The sequence below is a fragment of the Mustela lutreola genome, chromosome 1 (genome assembly GCF_030435805.1).
Source record: "Mustela lutreola isolate mMusLut2 chromosome 1, mMusLut2.pri, whole genome shotgun sequence".
Taxonomy (NCBI): Eukaryota; Metazoa; Chordata; class Mammalia; order Carnivora; family Mustelidae; genus Mustela; species Mustela lutreola.
The window spans coordinates 23,600,888-23,618,086 of record NC_081290.1 but is presented as its reverse complement, the minus strand read 5'-3'; the positions used below and the strand labels follow the sequence as shown (position 1 = coordinate 23,618,086).

Here is a 17,199-nt window from a genome sequence, read left to right as displayed (position 1 = left end):
GCCAATGATAGCAAAGTTCTTAATGGAAGATGATCCCAATCAATAGAACCAGACAGCTGATTTATATAATGGAATCAAGCCGAAGCGGTGGTCTTCCTCTGCAGAGCGGCGCGAAAGGAAAAAGGCTAGAGACTAGAATAACCAAGGGACTCCACAAGTAGAGCTGCCGGTGTTCAGAATTGTGATCCCCATCAGCAAACCACAGGAGAGCTCCAGAGAGCAGCCTCCTTGAGCCTGGATGCGGAGGAGTGACGGTGGGGCGGGTGTTGCCGCCGCCTTTCTGGCCGCTGCCCCTGGGCACGCAGCGCGGTGAGGGGCCTGACCGCGCGCGCCGACCGCTCTGCGGAGCCCGGGTCTGACTGCCAGTGAGAAGTTCAAGTCGGCGAGGGCTGGGAGGTGCAAAGCCCGGCAGGAAATCTAGGGAGCAAAAGGCGAGCGGGGGTGATCTTGAGCCAAGACATCAGGCCAAGTGGAGGAAATGTCATCATTGGTGAAGGAGGACTTGGAGAAGAAACTGTTTAAGCCACTCTCGCAGCATCTGTACGAGTTTATTGAAATCGAGTTCTCGGTCCAGGACAGGTATTACCTCTGCGTGTCAGGTAAGCTGTTCTTTCTCTTATCACTTCGGAATGTAAATACCTCCCAGAGGCGTGGGTGATGAAAAGGACAGGTTTGCACATGTTTTCCGCTATAATAACAGCACGTGTATCTTCTGGTGATAGAGCTTAACCCTGCCAAGTTTAGGAATTTGGATGCCTCAGGATTTTATTTTCAGTGCTAAAATGGAAGACAGAAAAATGATATCGTAGTAAGAAATATCTTGGTTGATCGTTCAGAATGAAGCCAGGTATGTATTTTCCTGCTTTGATTATTTTGTCTCCAATGTTTTATTTAATTTTACTTGCATGGTATGCAATCTTAACGTGTAAGAGCTCATTTTTTAAAAATTCAACAGAGAGCTTTCTGTATATTTTTAAATACACCGGAGAATTGAGTTACAGGGCTCTATTTCCAACCAGCCTGGACAACTAGGAGGTGCTCCTTTTTCATGCCAGGAAAGAGAAAAAGACCTTAGATTTTCTTCTAAAGGCTTTTTTAGACTTCCTGGGGGCTTATTTTGAAAAGAGACATGATCCTCTAAAAATTCTTTCTCTTCTAGGAAGTGTGCTCACAGAAACAATACTTGAATGGTAGAAATTAGTTCATGAAGATGGAACTTTAAGGATAAGGATCTGCTCTCTAAATTCTCTGCTCTCTAAACGACTTTACTAAAATACAGATACAGATACAGATTCCCTCATGTTCTTAAAATTCACAAAAACTTTCCATACATGGGAATAGGCTTTGCGCTTAATTATGATTTGCCTAACCTGTCATGTTTGTGAATTGAGCCAGAAATGTTTGTGCCATTATTGAATTTAATATATAGCATTCCCTTTTCCCAATCTATGCCTTTTACTACTTCTCAGGAGCTTAGGAGGAAAGAGCTCAGAAACTCTCAGTATTCATTGTGGATTTTCTTTTTTAAGGCACACCTCAGCATTTTCAGAAAACAACTTATTATAATTTTCTTCCTGATAATTGCCTCAGAAGGACTCTCTAAAGTTGTCAAGTTGGAGTACTATAGGGAGAGTAGAACAGCTTTCAGTAAAGTGCTAAGAATTTTTAAAAATTCTATCATTCTTAATAAGAACACTATTTACTCAATAATAGGCATATTAATATTTATCTAACACTTTATCTAGCATGTGTTGCTATATAAATACAGAGTAAGAGGACTTGGCATATCAACAAGGTAAAAAACTTAATTGGCCAGGAAAAAGAAATAAATCAAATTGTGGAAAAAAGTCAAATGAAATAATTTTAGAAAATATATTGTATCTTAACCACAAAATTACTGTATTTTTAAGTATTTTGACTTAATATATTAAAGAAGATGTTTATTCCAACATTAATATTTAATCATTTTATTCTTATGGTGATCCTTTTTATAAAGTTAATTACTTATCATGTAACATTAGTATATAAATATTTTTAAAGAAAACTTATAAAAATAAAATATCTGAACAATACGTATATCTAACTTACCAAATACAATTTAATTCTTCTCTCTAATCATATAAATAACTAAACTTGTCCTATCTGACATGAAAAAAAAGGTCCCTAGAATTAAACTTACAGAAATGGATAATGTCTTTTTTTCTCTTGTTCTTGAGTTCTAAGGAAGATCCTATAGACTGGGGTTATCTCCTATCTTTTTTTATAAATGACCTGAATCCTTTTAACAAGGTTCAGAAGGTCAAGAGGTCAACATTCATAACGTGTGAAAACAACCTCTTTAGGGTTCAATTTTCTCATCTGGAAAATGACCAAGTAGCATAGATGATCACTTTCATTAGTAAAATTTAATTATTCTCTTTTGTAAGAAGTAAGGAAGGAAAAAAGAACCAAAAACAACAACAAAACAAAACAAGGTCTTCTCAGATGTGAAGAGAAAGCAAAATTGTGATATTTCAGATAAAAGTTAACATCATAAGTCATAATTATTCCCAATTTTTCATAGCTCTTCTCTGTATTGTATCCATTAGTTTGAGAGCACTTTGACTAAATGTAACATCTCTTTATGACCCTTTCAAATACATTTAGGCAGAATGGTAATTGAAAATGAAGTCAGTGTGATGATTGATGGTCTTTAATCTTTGATCACGCTTTACTCAGAAGATTTCTAATGATGTGAATCAAACAGGTCGTATCACAATTATTGAGGCAAGTAACTCCAAATTTTGAATGCTGGCCACTTTCACAGAATAGATGCTCATAGTTATAATTTTCTCTTTATATCCTACAGTCTAGCAGTTCTAAATTTGTAAGAACTGAAGGCAAGACTAACTGAACTCCATCAGGCATTTTTCAAACTAAAGAAGAAATGTTTAGATAAGTTACATTTTCAACTTATCTAATCCGAATCTGTCTTTTGCAGAGGTCTCACAACCAGATGATTGGGATGTACTGTTATCTTTTTTTTTTTTTTAAGATTTATTTACTTATTTATTTGACAGACAAAGATCACAAGTAGGCAGAGAAGCAGGCAGAGAGAAAGTGGGAAGCAGGCTTGCGGGGCTCGATCCCAGGACCCTAGATCATGACCCAAGCCCAAGGCAGAGGCTTTGACCCACTGAGCCACCCAGGCACTCCAGGATGTACTGTTATCTTGATACTTCACCTGATTGATGTCAAGAATCAGATGCCATAGGGGCGCCTGGGTGGCTCAGTGGGTTAAAGCCTCTGCTTTCAGCTTGGGTCATGATCCCAGAGTCCTGGGATCGAGCCCCGCATCGGGCTCTCTGCTCAGTGGGGAGCTTGCTTCCTCCTCCTCTCTGCCTGCCTCTCTACCTACTTGTGATCTTTGTCTGTCAAATAAATAAATAAAATTTTTAAAAAACAAACAAACAAACAAAAAGAATCAGATGCCACAAACCTAATCTCCTTCTCTGTATTTTGCTAGGATTTACTTTGAGGATTTCCTGGCACCTCCTTCCAACTCAGAGTTTGTAAGGTCATTTCTCCTTGAGTTAAGCTTCCCCTAGCCTAGAGCAACATTATCCCTATCAGCTAAAAGCAGCATGTTCTTACAGAAGACAAAGGAGCCCTATTTTATGCGGGTACTAGAAAGGGATAAGTCACTTGTACAATGATAAGTGAAAATGAATTGAAGAAATTCTGAAGGGCTTGAAATAGTATATGCAGCATTCACCATAACTGAATAGGAAGTTAGCAAGGCATGGTAGAATGGACCCTGGGATGCTCGCAATCAGACAGGTATGGTATAAAACCTGACTCTACTTTGTCCACCTGCCAGCTGTGAAATTTGGGGCAAATAATTAACCTCTCTGGCCTCAGTGTTGGTATCTCTGAAATGGAAATAATGACACCTACATTTACACATAGTTTTCTTCTGTCAAAGCCTAACTAGGAGAAAAACAAACATGATAAATTATGTTCCAAATAAATAAAATAGAAAGTAGGGTTATATTTTTTAAATGTGCAGAAAAATATGTTTTCTGTGAAAACATGCTGAAATATATTTGTATTAATGTATATACTATAAATATTTATAATAAAATTAAAATAGACACTAAACATATGTATTATATTTACTATATAATTAAAATTAATATATATATTTTATAAATATAAATTATATACATATTCAGAAAAAGATTATTTTAAGCATTCTCAATTATTTTTTTTAAGATTTTTTTTTTTATTTATTTGACAGACAGATCACAAGTAGGCAGAGAGGCAGGCAGAGAGAGACAGGAGGAGGAGGCTCCCTGCTGATCAGAGAACCTGATGCGGGACTCAATCCCAGGATCCTGAGATCATGACCTGAGCCGAAGGCAGAGGCTTTAACCACTGAACCACCCAGGAGCCCCAACATTCTCATGTATTTAGAAAAACATTTTTCATTTATAAATGTTAATTTAAAAATAAATGGCATTGTCTAGAATTATGAAAACTGTGTGTATAAATTATCCATATATATTATATTTTAATGTCAGAACAGAATTTTTGTGAACCAGGGAATCTAACAATTTTGTCAAACCATTTACAATAAGAATGGTAACAATAAGGGTGTTAAATAAGAATACATTAACAAGAAAAAGAAACAAAATATTAGAGACTGGGTGCCTTATAAACAACAAATATTATTTCTCAATTTTGGAAACTGAGAAGTCCAAGATCATGACCCCAGTAGACTCAGTGTCTGGTGAAGACCACTTCTTCAGAGACCATCATCTTCCTGTAACCTTACATGGTAGAAAGGGCAAGGGATTTCTCTGGAGTCTTTTCATAAAGGTACTAATGCCACATCACCTCCCAGTGTCTCCACCTCCTAACACGTCACCATGGGGGTTAGGATTTCAAAAATGAATTTTGAGAGGACAGAAACATTCAATCTATAGTGTTCAGTAAGCCCCAAAATTGATTTTATAAAAATATTTCTAGAAAAAAATACAATTTGAAAATTGCTTTTCAAATGAAATCAATAATAGCATTTTCAATGACCCCAAGACATCATTGATACACTGAAACATTTTCACTGAAACTTCCTATCTTTGATATCTCTTGGTGGGTTTTTTCATACTATTTAATTTCAATGATGAAAACAATTATGTAACACAGGATTGTAAAATAGCAGCCATTTGTTTATTTAAAACATTTCTGTATAGCTTATTTGTGAGCTAATTTTTTTCTCCATTCGGCAAAATTGTATTGGCTCAATTAGTCAACCTTCTTTCCATTTAGTCTTATGAATTACAGTGACTGTTTTATCATGGCAATAGAGACAGTTATTAATGTAATGTAATTAAAAGTGAAAATAAATGGTTGGTGTGAAGTTAAGCTCATAATTCTAAAAATGCTAACTAAACTAGTAATATTGGAGCAGGTTATTTTGAAGTTCCCTTAGTCTATAGATATTACTCACTAAGTCATAGCTATATAATGACACCTCTGATGTTACTGAAACCAACTCTCTAACACGTGGACTATATAAACACATTTCTGTTTTAAGACAATGTGGTAAGTTTCCACTTTGCCACTGCATTAATGTGGATATGGCCATTTAATTTCAGCTGTAAGCAGATCCCAAGCATGGAAATTAGGGATTGGGTCTGCTCCAGCATGAGTAGACTTCTTTGACTCTTGGCTATAGACAATTCTTGGAGCCTCCTTGACTCCAGAGGAGGCTACTTTTGCCAAATTGAAGAGTCTGCACTGTGTCTGTGCTGCATCATTGCCTCAAATGGTTGCCTTTTAAAGTGTGTTTGTTTTCTTAGTTTGGTATTAGTGAGACAGCAACCATTAATGTGAGACAGTAACTATTAATGTAAGAAAACTTGATAAAACTTGATAACTGGTAGGTCCTCTCTCCTTAATGTCTCTTTCCATCCTTTATAGAACTGCTCAAGAAAATGTTCTAGAATTTAAAGCTCAGCCTATCACTTAAAATCCTTCAGCAACAACCCTTCTCTCAAGACCCCTACACACACACACACACACACACACACACACACACACACACACAGCTTTTCGGAGAGCATTTCAACTCCTAAGCCTAGCATTCCAGACCCTTGAAGAACTACCTTCTGCTTTCCCTGGTTCTTACCACCTATCCACCTGCATACTTCATGCCAACAATACCAAATATCTAACATGACTCAAAAGAGTCAGGTACTTCATGCTTTTGTACACATGCTGTTCCAGAAGTCCCTCTGCTCCTTTCTTTATTCTGCCAACTCCCACTGCCCTTTACAACTCAGGTGACCCTCTTCAAGAAGCTCTCCCTAACCCCACCAGTTGCCCAATGTCCCTTCTCATTTTCCTCTATTACCCTGTCTGTGCTTCCCTCATTCACAAGTGTTCTTTCAGAGCTTCCTGAGCTCTGTGAGAGCAAGAATGGTGCCTTATGGAAATTTATTGTTTTCATGCCTGCCACAGGGCCCTATACAAAAGGGGAACTCAAATATTTATCAAATTAATGAAATGAATTGGTAGGCCTACAGGCAATCAGCCAACTATCAGAACATGTAGATGAGGCAGTACAATTTGCCTTAAATTACATTTTCACATACTATTCAGTTATTTCTCCCCACACCCACCCTCTCCCGCACCCTAAGTAGCGAGTGAGACAGTAAGCCAGAAAAAGAACATTGTCCTTTTTCCTAAGGTAGAGCCTTTGCCTGAGCAGACACAGATGCCTCCTGGTGGAAGGAACTGCCTCCAAGATCTTGTCTTCAGTAAATCCACAAGCATCAACTCTGCCTCCACTTCAACATGCCATCCTAAAGGTTTCCTTTCTAATCTTTTCCTCTTCCCAAAGCTAACATCCAGACCAATGGAAATAGACCTTTCATAGAGCTGGAGAAATGTACAGAGAAATGTACAGAGAAACCCACCAGTTTTGGGAGGCTCACAGACTCTGAGCCAGTTTGTTGATACCTACTTGAAATCTTCATTTCCGGGTCGTCTCAGGACATACTCTTCAATCACTCCCTTCATCCCCCAGAATACACGATCCTTCCTCTTCCAAACTCTTGGAATATGTGATCTAAATCATAGCCTTTATTCTCCCCCTATTTCTTGTTTTAATCCTACCTAATCCAGGAACTGGCACACAGTATGTACTCAGTAACAGTTCATGCATGAAGGAGTCTTCTGCAAATTGTTCTGCTCTCACCATTCCCGAGAAACTGACCTCAGGAAAGAAATCAATGATATTTCCCAAGTCAGATTCAGTGCCAGGTCTGAATTCTGCTTTACCCAACAAAGTGACTTCATGGGATTGTCTCCAATTTTTTAAATCCTCTGTCCTCTTGATTTCCACAGCATCGCATTATTGGGCTTGTCTCTTCCCATGGCACCTTCTCAAACCTCTCTACTGATACCTTTTTCTTCTCTGTTCTGTCTCACCTCTTTCTTCTGCTCTTTTCCCTATAAACTTGGTCTTGGAAATCTGTCCACACAGAAAAATCCCAAGCCCCTATCTCCACCCCTAAACTACAAACTTCATTCTCCTTCTCTTCTGAGATTCCTTATGGACACCTTCTGTGAATGTCAAAAACTAAACTCATTATTCTGCCCAAGCAGCTCACTATCTGTACTCTCCTGTTTAGGTTTCCATCCAATGTTGTCAATGCCTCATTTGAAATCTTACTTAGATCTGCCACATCTATTACACTGCCCGCATACTGTGCCTAGTTTACAAACAGCCTTTTAGAACAAAACACAATACTTTACCATTTACTGAAAAACAGTCACTATCCTACCTCACTTGTATACTTTATCTTTAGCCTCTACATGCCATGAGTTTGAGTTTGTAGAACTCTGATCTTGCTTTACAACTTGACTGAATGGAGGTTTAGTCTCTCTGGACATAAAGTAGTTTACTCAGACCACACTGTACAAAGTGGTATCATGATTTGAATCCATACTGTCTAAAGCCAGAGCCCACTAAGCCTTTCTGTTCTTCTCCAATGTATTGTGTGCTCCACTGCTCCCAGAAAAATACTCCTTTAACAGGGCACCTCTGTACTAGCCCCTGCTCCAAGGAGGAAAGAGACTTATTGAGTAGGTATTACTGCATGAGCTTTCACTGAACACCTGATGAAGAGCCTTCTTAGATTGTCAACCTGTAAAGGACTGAAGTCACTGAGAACTGGCTGCCTTAATTCAGTCTCACTTGCACCTTCCTAGGTTAATTATTCCCTTCACCAGGCCTGATTCTGGAGCCTTCACTGTCCAGACCAGAATCCCATCCTTTCCACCGGAGGGAGGATTCAGAGAGCACAAGTCCTCAGTGGTTTCTATCCCTTTTCAAATCCAGAGGTTTCAAAACATTTTCACAAATTTCTCTCAACCTAGTTCGCCCTCTTGCCTGCCCTATCCTCTCTCCAACCAGTCTATCCAGTCCACCTGCTCTAATTCTATTGGTGAGGTTCAGCTTCTATTGTCATCCTTTTCCTCATGCTGTCCTTCACCTAGAGATGCTTTCAGTATCACCCCTGCCTTCCCAAATAGGACTGATTTAAATCCTTTCTAAAATTCTTTTTCTCCCGTGCTCGCTTCGGCAGCACATATACTAAAATTCTTTTTCTCCCAGAATCCCTTCCTTAACTATCCTGAACCTCTCCCTCCTCGGGACTCCCGTTGAACATATTGTCTGCTGCACATTTTTATCTAGCATTATGATTATATTATCATGTATTGCTTTATATCTTCTTAACCAAGAGGATATGCCAAAGTAGCACTTTCCAGAACCAAAAGAAAGTTCCTTAAAGACAAATTCCAACCTCACTCTTAGGGGACAGAACCAGTTTGCAACTCTCGAAGTGACATCATCCATCTTGAAAGAAGCTTTCAGATATTCAATTCCCACCCCGACCTCTTTATAATATACCTATATACCATTATATACCATCATTATGTATTTCGTGTTAGAATAGTCTCTTCAACAAACCCATAGTTTCTAGAAGGCAGGGACCATGTCTCACACTTGTATCCCTTTTGGCATCTGTAATAGCTCTATCAGGTAAATAGCAGATTCTCAGTAAATACTTCTTTATTAATTCATTGATCATTTTCAATCTAGGAGCTCCAACATCAAATGTTGATTCTTCTGATGTGTTCAGATGAGACCAAAGATTTTAAGTCCAGGAAATTATTTCCCTCATTTTGTTCACATCAAATAAGCAATGATTTTTCGCATGCTTTTTAAGGTATAGTACTAAAGCTTTTTGTCTTGATGGCACACTTTGAATGCTAAAATTTGGAGACATTCTAAAGAAGATTTAAAAATCTCAAACAATACCAAACAGGCCAACAGCAGCTGCAATCCAAGCACTTCTACATCAAAAATCTCACAGCGACTTTAAAAGAAAGCATGCAGAGTATTCGTATGGTCACTCTTCGACACTATGTTGCTGTGTGAGCAAACTGTTTGCTTTCCTGAACTCATTTTCCATATTGTCATAAATTAAAATTCCAATTTGTTCTGGTAAATACTTTGGCACTGACTGTATGCTAACGCTCTTATTTCCTGCCATGAGTCGAACCCCATTCTCCACCACAAAGCTCATAGCTGAAAGCACATAGCTCAGTGCTCCATCTGACAGACCTTACCACGGCAGTATGTAAGTAAGTTAACATATGGAGCAAATTAGGGGGCGTACTCATGAAGCTTCAGATACATCAGGGTTCATCAGTGGGGTACAGATATAATGAAGCCTCAAACTTGATTCTAGGAAAAGGAGATACATAAATACTGAAAAGTGTAAAAAGTATAACTTGATGAATAATTTATTACCTTCTAAGAGTTTATGTAAACTAAATGTTTTTCTGCCCTCCAGTGACCAAAAATGAAGAAGTAAAAATAATTATGGTGAAACACTACAGAATAGGTTTAGATGAAAAATATGAAGTAACAAAAAAGTGGTCTTTGAACGATCTGCAGATGATTGATGGAAAAGAAGCAGATACCGTAAGTGTTAATGTTTTGCAAGGGAGATGTGGGATCAATATGCTAGAAATCTTTATGTTCAATATCCTACTTTGTATTATTCTTGGCATATACTAAATGTTAAGATGACATAGTGTTCTTAAGTGCTGTGGGTTTTTCTGCTGGGATAATCCTCTGGATTTTTTTGTTGTTGTTGTTCCGTTTTTCTGAGCTGAAGTTTGAATTTTTGTCTTTTAAATTTAAAAGCATCTTTCTCAAGGGGGTCTTAACAGGTTAAACATGATATACCAGTCAATCCTAAAACTTTATATGATGCTTCCACCGTCACCCTCTCCCCACCCCAAGGTCCTCCATTAAATTTTGGGAATTCTTCCTCATCTTCTTCAAACTGCTGTTCCTTAACCACTTGAACCTCCAGAAAAACCAGTAACTCTTGGAAATCCTACAACCTTAGAGTTGAAAGCGGGGGGGGGGGGGGGGGGGGGAAGGGGAGAGGTTGTATATGCAAATGTCTCCACATGACCACTTACCACGTGATTTTCTCAGTCTTCTCTTGAACTCATCCACTGATGGGGAACTCCTTATCATGTGAGGAAGTCCATTCAACTTCTGAATCACCATATTTTATTTTTAAATTTCCTGCTATGTTTAACCAAAAATTTACTTCACTCCTAACACCTACCCATCAGTCCTGGTTTTGCCGTTCAGAGCGATTTAGGAAAAATCCAATCCTCCTTTCACATAGCAGGCTTTTCAATATTTGAAGATGATTATAATGTTCCCTCAATTTTTCACTTTTCTAGGCTAAATGTACCCATTTCATTCTTTAAATAACTTTCATATGAAGATCAAAGAAGGTAATATGGTGGAACAATACAAGTGTTAAGAGGGAGTAGATTTGTTGTGATTTCTTGCTGATGACGTTGCTTCAACACTCTCCCTCCACCGTTTTCTCTCCCCTGGAATGCTCCAGCTTTTCAGAATTAAATACAATCGTTTAGAATTAGTGTGACCAGTTTGTATTTCCTATGATCTAAATTCTTTTTTTCTATTAAACACTTACCTGAAACCGCGGGTCTTTTGTGCCTGAATTACCATTTAACCTGATCTGCCATAGCCTCTACTTACATAGAATAAAATTGAAATTAGGGCTTTTGGTGATCTGGCTCCTTTATTTCTGGTCATTCCCCCTTAAACTATGTAAATCCACAGTGCTTAACTACTGATTCTTGAGGTTTAAAATGCCCAGTCACCTCCATCTCTCACCCCATTCCCAGATTCCCCATTGGATAAAGTCGTACTCATGTTTTCCTTCCCCCAAACCCCCATTGCATTTTGCATGTCAGTTACAGACATAATTCTACAAACTGCAATTGTTGGCTTACTCTGTCTCTCTTCTGGATGGAAACCCCCTAAAAAACTGAGACCGTGACTTTTCATCTTTTATCGTAGTCTTCTGCCTTGTAGATAGTAAGCATTCAATAAGTGTTGGTGGTTTTGTTGGATCAATTTAAGCTTTTTTATTCTTTTTTTATTATTATGTTCAATTAGCCAAGATATATCATTCATTTTTTATGTAGTGTTGAACGATTCATTCGTTGTGATTAACACCTAGTGCTCATCACCACATGTGCCCTCCTTAATGCCCATCACCTGGTGACCCCATCCCCCCACCCGCCCCTTCCTTCCGTAACCCTCAGTTTGCTTCCTGGAGTCCAGAGTCTCTCATGATTTGTCTCCCTCTCTGATTTCTTCCCATTCAGTTTTCTCTCTCTTCCCCTGTGGTCCTCCACACTTTCCCTTATGTTCCACATATGAGTGAAACCATATTATAATTGTCTTCCTCTGCCTGACTTATTTCACTTAGCATAACCCCCTCCAGTTTTATTCATGGCAGTGCATTTGTTCTTAATCCTTGTGAATACCGTATTCTTAGTTTGGTCTATTATTCTCACCTATCAAATCTTTTAACACCTGATTTTTTTTTAATATTCACTGTATTATGATGCAGATTCAATGAACACAACATGTAGGACTTGATTCAAATCAATAATAAAAATGATGAAGCAGGCAGAGCTAAATGCCATTTGGGTAACCTCCAGGTAATTATTAGGTTACTATTACCACCACTTATAACACCTCTCTCCCTGATACCATCTCACATTTAGTGAACTCTTATCAGATGCCAGGAACCACATGAAGCTCTTTTCATATATAATTTCACATAATCATCACAAAACCCTATAGAATTAGATTCTGTTATTGCTTCCAATTTACAGATAAGGAAAACGGAACTCAAAGAGATTAATTGACTTGCTCAAGGTCATAAAGCTATTCAGTGATGGAGTTGGACTTTGCCCAGAAATCTATTAATTTGCCTTCTTTGGACTGCTTGTTTAACATCTCTACAAGTTCGTATATTCATTCATTTATTCATTCATTCTTTTAGAATTTGTGGTATACCAAATTGTGCTAGGCTCTGAAGATACAGTGGTAAAATGGACAGACATAAGCACTTAATTCTACCTTACTTACTTATTTACTTAATTATCTAGTCTGAATGACTGAATTTTGCCATTATGATCTTTACTGAAATCAATATATGCTATCTGCCATTATCTTGACATCACCTAGGAATCAATCCTATTTAAAAATTTGGTATGTTTGGCATAACTTCTTGGCCAAAGCATGCTGGATATCATTGCTTTTTTTTTTTTTTTTCCTGTACTTACATAACATTTTTCTGATAATATATTCAACTTAAAGTTTTAGACACTTAGGAAATAATTATTACTGCATATCTATATGATGAAATGTCACATGTCATTAAAAATCATGCTTCTGCAAGAATGTCTCAGAACACAGTTGTTCACCACTTAATAAGCTTTTTTTGTTTGTTTGTTTGTTTGTTTTAAAGATTTTATCCATTCACCTGAGAGAGAGAGAATGAGAATACAAGTAGGGGGAGAGGCAGACAGAGAGGGAGAAGCAGACTCCTTGCTGAGCAGAGAGCCTAATGTGGGACTCCATCCCAGTACCTGGAGACCAGGACCTGAGCCGAAGGCAGACGCCCAACCATCTGAGCCAAATTTTAATGAGTTTTTTAAAAGTCAGCCAAATACAAAGTTTTTCTTTGCTATTATCTCATTTTGCATATTTAGAATATTTCATATTATTGAAAACTAATATCTGAAACTTAAATTCAATTACAAAAAATACATACAGGTATACATATTTACACATGTATATGTATAGATGAAAGAAATAAGTATTTTAACAACAATTACCTCTGTGTGATGGGATTTCATATTTTTTTAAAGATTTCATTTATTTATTTGACACAGAGAGATCGCAAGTAGGCAGAGAGGCAGGCGGGGTAGGGGTGGGGTTGGGAAGCAGGCTCCCTACTGAGCAGAGAGCCCAATGTGCGGCTTGATCCCAGGACCCTGAGATCATGACCAGAGCTGAAGACAGAGGCTTAACCCACTGAGCCACCCAGGTGCCCCAGGATTACATATTTTTAAATTATTATTTCTTCTTTACACTTTCATGTACTTGTCAAAATTTCTATACTGCATTGAATTTTATCAGAAATCAATTTCAAGGGCCTCCTGGGTAGCTCAGTTGGTTAAGCATCTGACTCTTGATTTCAGCTCAGGTCATGATCTCAGGATGTGAGATTGAGCCCTGCATCAGGCTCTGCACTGGGTGTGGAGCCTCCTTAAGATTCTCTCTCCCTTTCTTCCTCTCCCCCCTCCACCCCCTACTCATGGTCTCTCTCATGCTCTCTCTTACTGTGCTGTTTAATAAATTAAAAACATTTAACTGCCTTTGGCTCAGGTCATGATCCCGGAGTCTCAGGATCGAGGCCCGCATCAGGCTCCCAGCTCCATGGGGAGTCTGCTTCTCCCTCTGACCTTCTCTTCGCTCATGCTCTCTCTCACTGCCTCTCTCTCTCAATAAATAAATAAAAATCTTTAAAAATAAAAAAAAAATTTTAAAAAGAAATTGATGTCAAGTTCACTGATCTAGTTTCATGACTTAACCATCCCTGTCTCTTTTTTGGGCCATTATTCTCTTCTTATTTTTCTCTCAAGTTCTCAAATATTACTGGTGTCATAATGATTTTCTACAAGCTTGGTCAGTGCCTGAGGTTGTATTCAGCAAGGCTGTCAATGTAGATTCCCTGGAAACAGCCTGCTATGGTCTATTTTTTCCTTACCTTCCTGGCCTTGATTCCATCCCAACTTTGTTGACTCTTCCCTTTCCCATGGAAGATCATCATGAACTAGACACAAAAGAAAACTTGAGTATTTCTAATTTTATCACCCAAAATTTTAGGACCTAAAATACTAAACTGCCAGGAAAAAAAAAAAAACACCTTATCATATTCAAAGAGCATTTCTTTCAAAGATTTGCTTTCTGTGGATGAAATGAAAATATCCCAGATATTCTGGGAATTTCTATGTCTCCTCTCTTTTGGAATTGAATCCTCAGAAGTCAGCATTGTTATATTTTTCTCAACAACAACGATACGGTTTTAAATAGAACAGTTTTGAGCCAGAGAGCTGTCAACTTTAAAGTGAAATGGAATTGAAATTGAAGTCAATCTATAAAGCATAAATCAAAAGGACTGGGGATTTGGAGAGTGATGTGGTATACCAGGAGGACGGGTGGTGTAACAAAACATTGGGCTGGGTTGATTGAGATCTTGGTTCTTATCCTGACTCTGCCAACAACTACATGTGCGACCTGGGCTCCACCTCTCTGGAAACTATCATCCCAGCCATAAACAGGAGGTCACTGAGTGATCCATGAGATCCCCTTCTAGCTCTAGGGTTCTATGGGAAGAAAGAACAAGAGAAGAAAGAGAAAGAGAGGGAGGGAGGTACTTGTGTTCCGTGTGCATGTCTCCTCGGGCTTCAGGCTAAAGGAGAAAAGTAATCTCTGAGTATCTCAAAGGCATAACAGATTATCTACAGGATAAGGAACAAATGTTCTGGTGAGAAAACTATATAAAGAGCATGATTAGTATGGTGATGGAAGGGGCGTGATTTCCTTTTACTGGGATTTCCTGCAGAAGTGTCTTTCAAGCTGAAATTATGACAGCCAGGAAACTTTTTGCAAGGTGTGGCTCAAGGGAACACTGTGTTTAAAAATCACATCATTTTTGTACAATCTTTTTTGAAAGCATTGTTTTTTTTTTTTTAATTTAATGGTAGGAAGCAAAGTAGCATTTATACTAGTATCACAATCTATGGGGGAAGATTAGGGGGGGAAAGAGCTATTATTTATTACACTCTACACATGCAGTTTTTATAATTAATCTCATGTAAATTTCATAGTAACCTTTTCTAAAATGAGGAGAAAACTGAAGGCCAGTTCAGGTAAGTACTCTGCCCATGGTTACATCAGAGATTTGAAATCATTATCTAACTTCAAAACTCATGTTCTTTCTCCTGCCTCCTGCAAGAATTTTCTTATTTAAAAGAGAAATTGCAAATGCATAAGCTATTTCTGTATAATGTTTATACACTACATGGTAACAAATTATTAATAGTCTGGTTTGGTCTCTCTCTACCTCCTTGTCATTTAGGGCAACATTTACTCCTCCTGTCTTTTTATAGGACTACTTCTGATCAGTTCAACACACATTTGTTGAGAACTTAGTAGTTGCCACGGATAAGCACTAAGAACACAGAGATAAATAATTCAAAACCTCTGACCTCAAAAAGAGTTAGGAGTTAGACAGTTAATGAATGTGGAAGCATTTTGTAATGGAAAAGCATTTTATAATTGCAAGGCATTGTTGTTACTGCTCCTAGTAACAGCAATGATTATTTTAACATATAGGACCTAGATGAGGTTCGGTGTCCACTTTTTCTCAGAACACCTCCACTAGATGTATAGCAGCAGCCAGGAGCGATCAATAGAGGCAGTCTTAAGTAATTTGACAGTTTCAGTCAAATGATTTAATGATCCCAGCTATTAACTTCAAAGATAATTCCTTGCTATTAACTTCAAAGTCAGCAAGCTGGTGATCTGTAGCATGGCAAAATGAATCTTGCCATCTTATATTACCTGCTTCTACCACTGGAATAGCACAAGGAGCCAATCTTCTAATAAAGGAAAGGAGAAATCTTTTCCCCTTTCCCAAAGTCTGTAAGGGGGGTTATTCTCTTCTTCCACGCATACTTATCCTCTCAAACTTACTACTGTGGGAAGACTTGGTAACCACGCATCTTGAGACATGTTTTATTTGAATCATTGAAAAATCACAGAGGCTTCTGAAAATAATCTTCCGTATTATTGTTCTCTTTAGAAGCAATATGTTTAAACCAGATAGCTTTGGAAAGCTCATTTGTAGATTTCAGGAATATGTTTGATACTGACACTTTAGGATCAATAAGCATATGTAAGAGAATATGAGAGAATCCCCAGGAAATCTAGCTACTTTCCTGGCTACAAGCTAAATCATGCCTCTCTTTTTCTTCTAGGACAATCCATTTTTTGATCTGCATTTCAAGAAAGTATACAGCTTGGAAGCATACAGCTGTGCTTCTAAATATGCCTTTGCTCGAACTGTAAATAAGCTGAATCATGCCTATCTTAAGAAGGACTTACAGATTGTGAACTTTGATTCTACTTACATTAATGATGATTCCATTTGGTCCTCCAACAACAAGGATTGCTTGGTTCTTATGAGAATATGCTTTTATGCTTTCAATCTAGTGTGCTTGTCCTTGTGTCCCCTTCCACTCTGAAGATGTATCCCATATTCCTCCATCAGTGTTCTATGAAAATGGTTCCCTAGGTAAATATCAATAGTTGTGATTTTGTTTTTTCCCTTCATCAGTAACTCTTATTTATATAAAAATAAAATGATGCTTTTTTTTAAGATTTTTTTATTTTTTATAAACATATATTTTTATCCCCAGGGGTACAGGTCTGTGAATCACCAGGTTTACACACTTCACAGCACTCACGCTTTTTGAATGCACTTAAATTTGTTTTGATGCAATCATTCAACATTTGGGACTTTTCCTTTTGCGTTTCTTAGTAACTTTGGAAGGAGCTGGATGGTTTTGCCCCCCTTTGTATTCTGCTAAAAGGTATCAAGAAGTATCTTGAAAGGCCTGAACAAATGGAAAGACACCCGTGTTCATGGATTGGAAGAA

At 37.9% G+C, this 17,199-nt stretch overlaps 1 protein-coding gene across 1 annotated transcript; it reads left to right on the top strand.

Moving 5' to 3' along the window:
- The first annotated feature begins 261 nt into the window (after positions 1-261).
- Positions 262-16,862, top strand: EXOC1L (exocyst complex component 1 like). Its single transcript, XM_059153982.1, has 3 exons — positions 262-599; positions 9,912-10,042; positions 16,519-16,862. The coding sequence occupies exons 1-3, from the start codon at positions 479-481 to the stop codon at positions 16,783-16,785; spliced, it is 519 nt and encodes a 172-aa protein (XP_059009965.1). The 5' UTR covers positions 262-478; the 3' UTR covers positions 16,786-16,862.
- Positions 16,863-17,199: the final 337 nt, after the last annotated feature.

Excerpts from the sequence above, each read along its gene's own strand:
- EXOC1L (XM_059153982.1), top strand. The coding sequence starts at position 479 with ATGTCATCATTGGTGAAGGAGGACTTGGAGAAGAAACTGTTTAAGCCA. Across the intron at positions 600-9,911 it reads GTATTACCTCTGCGTGTCAG|TGACCAAAAATGAAGAAGTA; the intron begins GTAAGCTGTTCT and ends TCTGCCCTCCAG. Across the intron at positions 10,043-16,518 it reads ATGGAAAAGAAGCAGATACC|GACAATCCATTTTTTGATCT; the intron begins GTAAGTGTTAAT and ends TTTTTCTTCTAG.